Source organism: Scyliorhinus canicula, chromosome 4 (assembly GCF_902713615.1).
Source record: "Scyliorhinus canicula chromosome 4, sScyCan1.1, whole genome shotgun sequence".
Lineage (NCBI taxonomy): Eukaryota > Metazoa > Chordata > Chondrichthyes > Carcharhiniformes > Scyliorhinidae > Scyliorhinus > Scyliorhinus canicula.
In genome coordinates this window covers 29,698,278-29,712,556 of record NC_052149.1, presented here as the reverse complement: position 1 = coordinate 29,712,556, position 14,279 = coordinate 29,698,278, and the positions used below count along the sequence as shown (strand labels likewise).

At 50.6% G+C, this 14,279-nt stretch overlaps 1 protein-coding gene across 1 annotated transcript in view; it reads left to right on the top strand.

Moving 5' to 3' along the window:
• The window catches only part of c4h1orf210 (chromosome 4 C1orf210 homolog), a 56,261-nt gene that overhangs the window by 23,192 nt on the left and 18,790 nt on the right, over positions 1–14,279 (top strand). Inside the window, exon 4 of the mRNA XM_038793958.1 lies at positions 10,394–10,558. Coding sequence (XP_038649886.1) covers positions 10,394–10,558 — 165 coding nt within the window. The remainder of the gene's footprint in view (positions 1–10,393; positions 10,559–14,279) is intronic.

The following is a 14,279-nucleotide window of genomic DNA, read 5'->3' as shown; positions in this document are numbered from 1 at the left end:
CAGCTGAGGCAGTAGACGATCTCTCGGGAAATAGTGCAGGTGAAGGACTCAAGTGGCAGGTTGGTCTCCACCCCAGGTAAGGCCAACGAAGCGTTCGAGGCTTTTTAATCATAGCCTTCATAAGTTGGAGCCTGGGGAGGATGGGTTGTCCATGATGGAATTTTTGGATGGCTTGTCTATCCCAACTGTAGAATGAGAGAAAAGGGGGGAGTTAGAGTCTCCGTTGAGCCCGGAGGAGGCCTTGAATGCATGGGTTGATGCAGATGGGTAAGAAGCCAGGTCCAGACGGATTCCAGATTGGATTTTATAAGAAATTTGCAGGTCAGCTGGTCCCATTATTGTTAGAGATGTTTAACGATTCCATGTCCTGGGGGATATTGCCAGCCACATTGGTGCAGGCATCGATTTCCTTGAACCGATAGAGTGTGGATCATATCACCCTATTTCATTATTGAATGCAGATGCAATGTTGTTGCCGAAGGTTTGGCAATGTGCTTGGAGCCCTACCTTCAGGGGATAATATCGGAGGTTTGTTAAGGGCAGGCAGCTGACGGCCAACATTCAGTGATTGGTTAATGTTATTCTGTCCCCCTCTCCAGTCCCTGAACCAGACGCAATTATTTGAAAATGAAATGAAATGAAAATCGCTTATTGTCACAAGTAGGCTTCAAATTAAGTTACTGTGAAAAGCCCCTAGTCGCCACACTCCGGCGCCTGTTTGGGGAGGCTGGTACGGGAATATAACCATGCTGCTGGCCAGCCTGGGTCTGCTTTAAAAGCCAGCTATTTAGCCCAGTGTGCTAAACCAGCCCCTGGTTCAATGGATTTCAATGGATGCTGAAAAGTCATTTGATAAGGTGGAGTGGGGGTATCTGTTCGAGATCCTTGGAAGGTTTGGCTTAGGACCTAGACGTATATCTTGGATCCAGCTTTTATATGGAGCACCCACTGCGACCGTTCATAGGAATATCTTGAGCTCAAAATATTTCCAGCTGAAGAGAGGCATGAGACCAGGTTGTCTATTGTCCCTGCTATTGTTTGCCTTGGCAACTGAGCCTCTGGTCATAGCATTGAGATTATTGGAGGGGTTAGCGGTGAGGGGGGGGGGGGGGGGGGGGGGGGAGCATAAGATGTCTTTGTATGCGGATGATTTGCTGTTGTATGTAAAAAATCCTCTCTTCAGTGTAGAGGAGATAATGAAACCTCTCAGGTTTGGTCTTTCTCGGGATATAAAATTAACTTGGGCAAAAGCGAATACTTTCCTGTGAATCCCCCAGGGAGGTGTGCCAATCTGGGGAGGTTGCTTTTTTACTTGGCTAGGTCCGTCTTCCATTATCTGCGTATCCAGGTAGCCCATGATTGGCCTCGCTCCATCAACTAAATTTTGTGCACCTCGTAAATGAGGTCAAATCTGACTTGAAGAGGTGGGAAAACCTCCCTCAGCTCCTGGCGGGCAGGGTCCAATCGGTAAAGATGAATATCCTCTGAAGGGGAAGGTATCAGATATTGGATTGGGGCGATATTTACAGTGAAAAGTATTTTTCTGCGAGCAGCTCAACAGATCATTAAGAACATGGGAAGAAAAGGGAATAAAAGAAAATACACAATAGGGCAACACAAGGTATATAATGTAACTACATAAGCACCGGCATCGGGGGAAGCATACAGGGTGTAGTGTTAATGAGGTCAGTCCATAAGAGGGTCATTTAGGAGCCTGGTAACAGCGGGGAAGAAGCAGTTTTTGAGTCTGTTCGTGCGTGTTCTCAGAAGTTGGAAAAGTGACTAAGCCGGGTGGGAGGGGTTTTTAATTATGCTGCCCGCTTTCCCCAGGCAGCGGGAGGTGTAGATGGAGTCAATGGATGGGAGGCAGGTTCATGTGATGGACTGGGCGGTGTTCATGACTCTCTGAAGTTTCTTGCGGTCCTGGGCCGAGCAGTTGCCATACCAGGCTGTGATGCAGCCAGATAGGATGCTTTCTACGGTGCATCTATAAACGTTGGTAAGGATTAATGTGGACATGCCAAATTTCCTTAGTTTCCTGAGGAAGTATAGGCGCTGTTGTGCTTTCTTGGTGGTAGCATCGATGTGGGTGGACCAGAACAGATTTTTAGCGATGTGCACCCCTAGGAATTTGAAACTGCTAACCATCTCCACCTCGGCCCCTTTGATGCTGACAGGGATGTGTACAGTACTTTGCTTCCTGAAGTCAATGACCAGCTCTTTAGTTTTGCTGGCATTGAGGGAGATATTTATAGTCGGCTTGTGTCGATGGAGAAAACTGTATTGGATGAACATAGAGCAGTACAGTACAGGCCCTTCGGTCCACGATGTTGCGCCGACCACTTATCCTAAACTAAGATCAACCTAACCTACACCCTTTCAATTTACTGCTGTCCATGTGCCTGTCCTTATGTGGAGTCGCTTAAATGTCTTTAATGATTCTGACTCCACCACCTCTGCTGGCAGTGCATTCCACGCACCCACCACTCTCTGTGTAAAGAACTTACCCCTGACATCTCCCCTATACCTTCCTCCAATCACCTTAAAATTATGTCCCCTTGTGACAGCCATTTCCACCCTGGAGAAAAGTCTCTGGCTATCCAGTCTATCCATGCCTCTCATCAGCTTTTACACCTCTATCATGTCACCTCTCTTCCTTCTTCGCTCCAGTGAGAAAAGCCCTAGTTCTCTCAACTTTTCTTCATAAGACATGCCCTCCAGTCCAGGCAGCATCCTGGTAAATCTCCTCTGCACCCATCCAAAGCATCCACATCCTTCCGCAATGAGGTGACCAGAACTGGACACAATATTCCAAGTATGGTCGAACCAGGGTTTTATAAAGCTGCAGCAAAACTTTGTGGCTCTTAAACTCAATCCCCTTGTTAATGAAAGCCAACACACCATACGCCTTCTTAACAACCCTATCAACCTGGGTGGCAACTTTGAGGGATCTACGTACGTGGATCCCAAGATCCCTCTGTTCCTCCACACTTCCAAGATCCTTCCTTTTACCCTGTATTCAACATTCAAATTCAACCTTCCAAAATGAATCACTTCACATTTATCTAGGTTGAACTCCAGCTGCCACTTCTCAGCCCAGCTCTGCATCCTGTCAAAGTTCTGTTGTAACCTGCATCACCCTTGACACTATCTACAACTCCACCAACATTTGTGTCATCGGCAAACTTACTAACCCACCCTTCCACTTCCTCACCCAAGTAATTTATAAAAACCACAAAGAGCAGAGATCCCAGAACAGATCCTGCGGGACACCACTGGTCACCGACCTCCAGGCGAATACTTTTCATCAGGGCAGCACGGTAGCATTGTGGATAGCACAATCGCTTCACAGCTCCAGGGACCCAGGTTCGATTCCGGCTTGGGTCACTGTCTGTGAGGAGTCTGCACATCCTCCCCGTGTGTGCGTGGGTTTCCTCCGGGTGCTCCGGTTTCCTCCCACAGTCCAAAGATGTGCGGGTTAGGTGGATTGGCCATGATAAAATTGTCCTTAGTGTCCAAAATTGCCCTTAGTGTTGGTGGGGTTACTGAGTTATGGGGATAGGGTGGAGGTGTTGACCTTGGGTAGGAGGTAGGGTGATCTTTCCAAGAGCCGGTGCAGACTCGATGAGCCGAATGGCCTCCTTCTGCACTGTAAATTCTATGATATCCACTACCACTCACTGTCTTCTTTCAGCCACCCAATTCTGTTTCCAGACAGCCAAGTTTCCTTGTGTCTCCTGGCTTTCTGAATATGCCTACCATGGGGAACCTTATCAAATGCCTTACTGAAATCCATATACACCACATCCACTGCCAGACCTTCATCAATGTGTCTCGTCACATCCTCAAAGAATTTAACGAGGCTTGTGAGGCTTGACCTGCCCCTCACAAAGCCATGCTGCCTATCTTTAATTGAACTATGTTTTTCTAAATAATCATCAATACTATCTCTCAGAATCCTTTCCAGTATTTTGCTCACCACAGACATAAGACTGGCTGGTCTGTAATTCCCAGGGATTTCCCTATTCCCTTTCTTGAACAGGGGAATAATATTCGCCTCCCTCCAATCATCCGGTGCCACTCCAGTGGAGAGTGAGGACGCAAAGATCATCGCCAACAGCACAGCAATCTCCCCCCCTTGCTTCCCATAGTAACCTTGGGTATATCCCGTCAGGTCCAGGGGACTTATCTATCCTGATGCTTTTCAAAATTTCCAGCATATTCACCTTCTTAATATCAACTTGTTCGAGTCTATTAACCTGGTTGATGCTGTTCTCACGAGCAACAAGGTCCCTCTCTCTAGTGAATACGGAAGTAAAACATTCATTTAAGGCCTCCCCTATGTCCTCAGGCTTTAGTCGCAAGTTCCCTCCACTATCCCTGATTGGCCCTACTCTCACTCTGATCATCCTCTAATTTCTGACAGCTAAAAAGGAAGTGGGAGGGAGAGCTGGGTCAGGTTTTTGATTGGGGTGGGGGTGTGGAGTGCGGCTCTACACAGACTCAACTCCACCTCCTCATGGGCTAGGCTCAGCTTGATTCAGTTTGAGATGGTGCACAGGGCACATGTGACCAGGGCACGGATCAGTGGTTTTTTTTTTCGGAAGTAGAGGACAGGCGTGAGCGTCGTTCATGGGTTCTGGCGAATCACGCGCACATGTTCTGGTTTTGTCCTAAACTTGGGACCTTTTGGATCCTTTTCTTCAGCAAAGTGACAGGGATTCTTGGTTTTGCGTTGGAGCCTTGCCCGTTGGTGGCTATCCTTGGGGTCTCGGACTCGCCGGAGCTGCAGACGGGGGCGAAGGTGGATGCTCTGGCCTTCGCCTCGCTATTAGCCCAAAGGCGAGTTATGTTTGGGTGGAGGATTCCGATTCCGCCCAGTGCTTTGACCTGGTTGAGTGACCTTATGGAGTCTTTGCACTTAGAAAAGGTCAAGTATATCATGCAGGGGTCGACACAAGGTTTCTACTCGAGAGATGGCAGCCTTTCATTTCCTAATTCAGGGAGCTGATCACCGTCAGAAGTTAGGGGAAGGCGGTTTCTGGATTTGTTTTGGGTTTTGTCTCGGTTGTTTTTCCCTTTTATTTGGTGTGCGAGGGATGGTTGAATCTGGAATTGTATTTGTTGTGTCGTATGGTTTTACGATGTTTATATTGAAATATTTTTCTTAATGAAAATATATTTTTAAAAATACATTAAAAAGCATGGTTGTCAGCTTCAAACTGGATATTAGGGGTCTCCATAAAACATACAGTTCAGGAGTATTTAGGAGTAGGCAACAATGGCTGTTCTTGCTAGCGATGCCCACATCCCAGGAAATAATAAAGAAAATAATATAGTTATCCTTCAATCAACAAAGCTAAGAAATCCCACAAGAAATACATGAGATCAGAGCTCTGGAGTGCTGCCACATTCAGTCTTGAATTGTGGTGGGCAATTAACCAACAGGGCGGCGCAGTGGTTAGCATTGCTACCTCACAGCGCCAGGGACCTGGGTTCAATTCCAGACTCGGGTGACTGTGTGGAGTTTGCACTTTTTCCCTGTGTCTGCGTGGCTTTCCTCCGGGTGCTCCGGTTTCCTCCCACAGTCCAAAGATGTTCAGGTTAAGTGGTGTCACAGGGATAGGGTGGGGGAGCCGGCCTAGGTTGGGCACTCTTTCAGAGAGTCGGTGCGGATTCGATGGGCCGAATGGGCTCCTTCTGCATGAGGAACTTGGTGTTCTAATTGGAAGTGAAGGTTGCAAATCATTGCAATCCTCAATGGTGAGGAAATCCATCACGTTAGTGTGAAAGATAGGCTGACGAGTTTGCAACCATCGTCAGCCAGGGGTATCAAGTAGCTGAACAATCACAGCCTCCTCCTGAGGTTCCCACCATCATAAATACCAGTTTTCAAATGATTCATTCCATGCGATAGGCACCGATACTTTAAAGATATGGGCCCTGACAACATTCCGGCAATAGTCCTGAAGACTTGTGCTCCACAACTTGCAATGCCCTCAGCCAAGTTTTCCAGAATAGCCATAACCTGGGATTTACCTAATAATTTGGAAAGCTGCCCAGGTACAGCTTGTCCACAAACAGCACAACAAATCGAATCTGACTAATTACCATCCCATCAGTTTCTATCATCAGCAAAATAATGGAAGGTGTTATCAACAGTGCTACCAAGCAGCACTTACTCAGCAATAACCTGCTCACATACCTTACTGAATCCTCCATTATGTGGGTAACCACAGACGAGAATGTAGATTCAAGAACAGGTCAGAGGCTGGGGATTTTGTGTTGAGTGACTCATCTCTTGACACCCTAAAAGCTGTCTATCATCTACAAGGGACAAGTCAGGAGTGTGATCAAATACTCGCCACTTACCAGGATGAGTGCAGCTCCAACAACACACAAGGAGTTCGACACTCGCTTGATTGGCACCTCATCCAACCCAGGGCCGGCTCAAGGCACCGGCAACTCGGGCAGTCGCCCGGGGCGCCATGTGCTAGGGGGCGCCAGAGACTCGGGTCCCGCGCATGCGCAGTTGGGCAGGTGCCAACCAGCGCATGCGCGGTGGCCACCCCCCTCTGTCCGCCCCCCCCGCTCGGTCCGCCCCCCCCCGCTCGGTCCGCTCCCCCCGCCCCCCCCCCCTTGGTCCGCCCCCCCTCGGTCCTCCCCCGCCCCCCTCGGGTCCGCCCCCCCCCGCCCCCCCCTCGGGTCCGCCCCCCCCCCTCGGGTCCGCCCCCCCCTCGGGTCCGCCCCCCCCTCGGGTCCGCCCCCCCCTTCGGGTCCGCCCCCCCTCGGGTCCGCCCCCCCCCCGCGCCCCCCCCCTCCCCCCCCCCCCCCAAGGGCGCCAAAGTTCAGCTTGCCCGGGGCGCCAGCAACCCTAGGGCCGGCGCTGATCCAACCCCTTAGATATTCACTGCCTTCACCACCGCCACACATTTTCAGCAGTATGTACCATCTACAAGATGTACATTACGAGTTTGCTGAGGCTCCTTCGACAGCACCTTCCAAATCCGTGATCTCTACCACCTAGAAGGACAAGGGCAGCAGATCATAGTTATCATAGAATTTACAGTGCAAAAGGAGACCATTCGGCCCATCGAGTCTGCACCGGCCCTTGGAAAGAGCACCCCACCAACGCCCACACACCCACCCTATCCCATTAACCCCACCCTATCCCATTAACCCCACCCCACCTTTTAGGACACTAAGGGCAATTTATCATGTCCAATCCACCTAACCTGCACATCTTTGGACTGTGGGAGGAAATCGGAGCACCCAGAGGAAACCCACGCAGACACGGGGAGAAAGTGCAATCTCCACACAGACAGTGACCCAAGCCGGCATTCGAACCTGGTATCCTGGAGCTGTGAAGCAACTGTGCTAACCACTGTTCTACCGTGCCCCCCCCCCACCCCTTCCATGGGAACACCATCGCCTGCAAGTTCCTATCCAAGCCACACAACATCCTGATTTTGAATTTATTGCTGTTCCTTCTCTGTTACTTAGTCAAAATCCTGGAGCTCCCTTGCTAACAACACTGTGGGTATATCTACACCACACAGACTGCAGCGGTTCAAGAAGGCAGCTCACCACCACCTTCTCAAGGTCAATTAGATGTGGGCAATAAATGCTGTCCTAGCCAGCATCACTACTCACGTCAACGCTATCACCAAGAAAGCACAACAGCGCCTATACTTCCTCAGGAAACTAATGAAATTCGGCATGTCCACATTAACCCTTACCAACTTTTACAGATGCACCATAGAAAGCATCCTATCTGGCTGCATCACAGCCTGGTATGGCAACTACTCGGCCCAGGACCGCAAGGAACTTCAGAGAATCGTGAATACCACCCAGTCCATCACACAAACCTGCCTCCCATCCATGGACTCCATCTACATCTCCCGCTGCCTGAGGAAAGCGGGCAGCATAATCAAGGATCCCTCCCACCTGGCTTACTCTCTTTTCCAACTTCTTCCATCTGGCAGGAGATGCAGAAGTCTGAGAACACGCACGAACAGACTCAAAAACAGCTTCTTCCCCACTGTCACTAGACTCCTAAATGACCCTCTTATTGACTGACCTCATTAACACTACACCCTGTATGCTTCATCCGATGCCAATGCTTATGTAGTTACATTGTATATCTTGTGTTGCCCTATTATGTATTTTCTTGAATTTTGTTTAATTCCCTTTTCTTCCCATGTATTGAATGATCTGTTGAGCTGCTTGCAGAAAAATACTTTTCACTGTACCTCGGTACACGTGACAATAAACAAATCCAATCTAATCCAACCAACACTTCACGGACAAATAAAATAATACCAAAAGATGTGGTACAAAAGCAATACACAGCAGTTGCCACAAATCTGAAATAACAACAGAAAATACTGGACATTTTCAGTGGGTCAGGCAACATCTATGGAGAAAGAAACAGAGTTAACATTTCAGATCATTTTATCTGAACCATTCGTTGGATTATCTGATTATTATCACATTGATGTTTGCGGCCTGTTGCTGTGTGCAAATTGGCTGCCACTTTTCCGACATTGCAACAGTGACGACGCCTCAAAACGTGCTTCACTGGCTGAGAAGAACTTTGAGACATCAGTTTGTAGAAGTCCTTTCTTTAACAGTGCATAACTATCCGTAGCAATCAGCCACTTCACAGCTGTCAAACATTGCTTTGATACAGAGCAATGGCCAGAGAGCACCTGATCTGAGTCCAATCTTTTCTCTTTCAAAAATGTCATCTTGCTTTGTTCTTGCTCTTTTTTAATAAAACCGCTTGATCTGATCAGATCTATTGTCGCTGCTAAACGTTCAATAGCTTCTGCTTCAATGCCTATGTTCACTCTACAGTTTGACAACAGATGACAGCCTCCCGTACCAGCCGTTCCCGTACCAGCCTCCCCGAACAGGCGCCGGAATGTGGCGACTAGGGGCTTTTCACAGCAACTTCATTTGAAGCCTACTTGTGGCAATAAGCGTTTCATTCATTTTCATTTCAGAAGGGAAGATCTCAGCTGTGCATAAATGACAGGAAGACTGAAAATATATGACTTTGGAAAAAATAAAATTAGCATCTATATAAGCATCTTTCGTGACCTTTGGACATTACAGTCATTGAAATGCTTCTGACGTAATGATGTGATATAGGCAAATGGGGTCGCCAATTCATGCATAGTAAGGCCCAACATATAGTGAAATATCAATCTGAATTTTCTGTTCAAATTTCTGTATTGGGACCTAACATTCCTGACCTTCTGATTTAGACGAATACTATAGAGCCCAGTGTTGTCTTTTATGTGAGTCACTTCAACCAGTTTATACTAAAACTTGTTTACTCAGTTACTCTTTCTCATGAGGCGAACAAAGGACAAGAGTATATTTGTGCTTCAGCCCAATTTTATTTAATAACCTTATGATCAAACTCTATTAGAAAAACAACTCTTAACCCTTAATAGAACTTATGAACACACAGTACTGTCTATCTGAGACTCTACCCATGCAGTTGAGCTTGGCCAGGTGTTTTGCACCAGCATCGAGAAACACGCTGTCAAGCCTGGCTTCACAGAGACCAGAGCACCCACTAAAGGGTGAGCTTGCCTCTGAACGCAGGGCCTTCTTCGCAAAGGTTGGTCTTGCACGCCCTCGTCTGTCATTGCCGTGTCTTTGCTAGGTGGTCGAGTCTTCGCTGGGGTGGCCTCCAGATGTTTCCTCTTAAACCTCCTTTTCCACACCTTTCTGGAAGGTTTTCTGGCTTCCAGCCAGGCAATGAGGTTGCTGGGGGTGCGCAGAGTAGCCCTTTCCATATATGGTAAGTGAGGTGCCGGTGAGTCTAGCCGATGCTGGTAAGTAAACAAACAATGTCCTTATCTGGTCAAGGTCGGGAACCTCCAGTTCCAGCTTCCAGACTTGCCCTTGCTCATCTCTGACCAGCATCTGTGTTTAAACTTGGCCTATTGGGATTCAAATCAGGCCTGCCAACTCAAGCTGGTAGTGCGGCTTAATTTAGATTGTCCAATTTTCAGGCCTTTGGCCACTTGGCCACACCAGGTGATATCTAAATCCACCATCCTCTGCCTAAAGTACTATTTGATAAGTTGAAACTGCATAAATCCCACCTCCCACCCGAGGTCAATAGACCTTTCAATTTCCCAGTCAAATTATCTATCCCACCTGCAACACGGCCCGCAGCAAGTGGAGCCAGAAAACTGATCAATAATGGCTTTGTACTTCACTGAATGCTCCTGCCAATGTGGGAACTGCATCGACAGACACTTAATTTAGGTGCCCATGTGTAGAATTAGAACAACCAAAATTTGGATATGCTTTGCTGTGATCCACAATATGCAGAACCAAACAGTATTTTGAAAGCCTTTCTTTCTGTCAGATCTGAAAGAAGAGATACGGTGTATGTTCCCGTCTGAGCTCCAGGGAATGAACTTGCTGAATCTGGACCTCTCGCCTGTGGTCTGTTCGGAGAAGACAAAAAGATTTCCCCGCCAGATGGATTTTAGAACATCGGCATTCACAGAATCAGCTGTCACCAATCAGAGTAAGTCACAAGCGTAAACAGAAACCATTGTAAATGACTTTGTTTGTATGACGTGTTTATTTGTGTTTGGACAATCATAGACTGTCACAAGAGAAAGATGGGACGTTCAACACAAAGCCACCACCAATTCCTTTCAAAAGAGCTACCAGGTGTAATAAAAATACATCTTCACCACCAGCGAGTTGGAAATATCTGGGAGTAGTCTGCGGGAGATTCCCATTGGGTAGCTTGGCATGATTCAGATCCCAAGGGAGGGGGAGTTTTGCACCGGTATCGAGAAATACGCTATCAAGCCTGGCTTCACAGAGACCAGGGCACCTAGTAAAGGCCTTCACTACCCCTCCCCACCCCCAACCCCATATCTCCAGCAATGTGGCTTCAGTGGCTCCCCCCACAAACCTTGCCAGCATCAGCACCATTTACTACCCCTCTCCGCCACCCCACAGATCACAGGCATCAGGGCAACCCTCACTGAGTCTCTCTTCTCACCAGCATCAGATCCCCACTACCCAATCGCCAGTACCAGCGCCTCAGATCCTGAAGGTGAGCGGCACCCTGCTATGGGGTCACAAGATGCCTAACCATCACCTATGACCCCCTTCATGCTCCTCCTTCATGTCCCATCCCCCTTCATGCCCTATTTCCATTTAGGTCCCACTGTTTGGCCTCGCACTCTTGGCAGTGCCAGGTTAGTAGTCTGGTCTCCGGTGGTGTAGACCGGTGGTGTAGTGATTCCCACCGGCTTCAGCTGTGCCGGCAGAGGAGGAACAATCCCGGGAGACGGGCAAATCCGGCTTTAAACTGAAAAAGCATATTTAAATGTGCTAATCAGGATCATGCCCAGCAAGGCCACATGTCAGCTGCAGGGGACTGAGAGCCCCATTAAGGGCTCTCCCGCTGTTCTCCCAGTATAGCTGGATGTGCATCAGGTGCAACACTGGTGGAGAATCGCCCCCATTGACCCTGTTTCAATGGTGGTTTGAGCCAAAGCCTTCCATATTCTCTTTCAGGACTTGTGGGAGGAAACCGAGCACCCGGAGGAAACCCACGCAGACACGGGGAGAACGCGCAGATTCTGCACAGCAAAGACTCAAGGCAGGAATCAAACCCGTGTCCCTGGTGCTGTGAAGCAACAGTGCTAAAAACTGTGCTACCGTGCCGCCCTATATAGGGCCTCCATGATACCATTGATACACATGTGCACCGAACTCTGTGGGATTCCGGATAGGTCCCGTCTTGGCGCCAAGAAGGACCCCAGGGCGTAGAGGTTCAGTGCAACCATCACTTTGTCGGCCATCGGGAGTGGGTGAACTACCCCATCCCCCCGCACCCTGGTGACCGCTCGCCATATTCTGGCAGATATGTCACCCTGTCCCCTTGCTCAACCAAAGTCTTCGACGGCATGCCCGCTCAGGCAGGTCCTCGAATGACATGCACTGCCTGTACACACGAGGCCTCATGCGGTGCCTCCTTTGCACCTCCTCAGCCTGTTGGGTGGCTGGCCCTCCATCTTCAGTGGCTGGCTCCTGTTCCTCTGGGGCAGGCTCCGCTGCTGCAGTTTCCTCCTCCTCGAGCAGCTCCACCTTGTACAGCCGTAGGGCATCCCCCAGGGCTAGGAGGAAAGTCACCATCGCTGATTGTATTCCAATATCTATTGTCTGCAGGGAGTGACATGTAAGCTTGGTGCGCACGACCGTGCACAACCAGGTCCACCAGGAACACAGTGAGCCCAGTTGGCACTGCAGATTCTGCTTCCGTATCTTCCCACCCCATCCCTGCACGTTGGACCCGTCAGTGCCCTGGCGCCCACCCCTGCTTTGTCAGTTGGCGGTGCCCATGCCAGCAGAATGCTCACCGGCCACCCTCTGGTAGGGGCTACTGTGGGCATTGCCCTTGGCGGGCCACATGATGACCCGCCGGCATCTGGCGGCCGGTTGGGGGAAGGGAGTTCATGGAGCCCAGTTAGGCAAGAGAGGCCACTAGCACAGTGGACTAAGACAGCTGGCCTGTAATGCAGAACACGACCAAGCAGCACGGGTTCAATTCCCGTTCCAGCCTCCCCGAACAGGTGCCGGAATGTGGCGACTAGGGGCTTTTCCCAGTAACTTCATTGAAACCTACTCGTGACAATCAGCGATTATTATTATGACGTGTGTGCCAGAGCCAACGCACGTGGGACACTCGGATCGCCTCCAGGTTCACCGTCTGGTGTGGGGGAGTAACTAGCCAGGGACACAGATACTGCATCCTAACATCACCCCCCCCCCCCCCCCCCCCCCCCCGCTCCCACTGGACACACCCTGCCTGCAATCCCCTCCGTGATACACACCTGCCCCACTAGGGGGGGTGTCGGCCCTGGGTTGGCAGTGACAGCCAGTCTGGTCCATGGGATGGAGGATGATGACAACCCACTTTGGGATGAGCTCTGGTTCTCTGCATAGTTTGGCAATGTCTGATTCCTGCCCACGTTAACACTTCCCACCGTCCACCTGGGTGATCCCTGCTTGCCAGCTGGCCATTCCATCACATGTTCTCATCGAATCCCTGAGGTGGCAGAAGTGGGAACGGTTGGGGGGGAGGGTGCGGAGGATGGGGAGCCCAGCCCACGCACAGCGTCTTCCCATTCCCCCCACCAGCCCCTCCCGCCCCCTGTGCCTCCTTTCTGGCCAGCCCAGACCAGTCCACCTCCCACACAGATCTGACAGAGCACCGAGACAGTTTGTAACAGTGTGAACAGGTATTTAATGTGAACAAATAGGTGCATATATGTGCCCTAGCATCTATCGCTGTGCTCTGCCTGCACCAGTGCCAAATTAGCTGGTGTCTAACTTTCTGGCCTCACGGGCCCTAATGCTACATCTAGGTGGGTCCCCAGATGGTCCAGCAGGAGTGGAGGCAGCTTGCTGTGATTCGCGCCTGTGACCTGGGTCCCCGTTGGCAGCCGTCTGCTGGGGCGACTGGGCCTGGATGGGCCCGGTGCTGCTCGGGTGTCTCAGGTGGCATGGTGCCGCCCTGTTCTGGCCGCTGCCAACCAGATACCCAGAGACAGGAGGGGACGGGAGTCCGAGGTGCTGCTGTGTTCTGGCCCCTCCCCTGCGGGAGCAATCGGCACGGGCCTCAACACCTCCTCCTACCTTGGGGTGCCCGATGGCAGCTGTCTACTCCATGGGACGGGGGTGCAAGCGGATGTATCACTTGAGGCACCCCCTCGTCTCGACCGGGGTGCTTGCGGCCATGGAGCTCAAGGAGTGGACCACCTCCATCTGGAACTGCGCCACGTCACCCACTGACTAAGTCACCACCTTCTGGGTCTATGCCACATAAGTCAGTACCTGCGCCATGTCTGTCTGGGACTGGGCCACCTCCCTCTGGATCTGTGCTACGTTGGCCTGCACCTGGACAATGCCGCTGACGTTCTCAACCATGGCCCGCTGTGACTGGGCCACGCTCAAGATCGCCGCTGCAATGTTCAGGTGGCTCTCGCACATGGCTGCCTGTGAGAGGGCAGCCCTGTCCTGGGCCTTGGCCAGTGCCTGCACAGAATTCCCAGGCCTTGGACGTGCTGGTCCACAGCCAAAACGCTTGCCCCCCAAGGCCTCCACCGTGGACACCAGCCGTGCGGTGTTGGCCTGGGTGGAACGCATGGTCGGCACCACTTCCTGCTCTTGCACGCAGTTGGACTCCTCCAACTGCACGTCCAGGTGCTAGATGCTTGTCGACA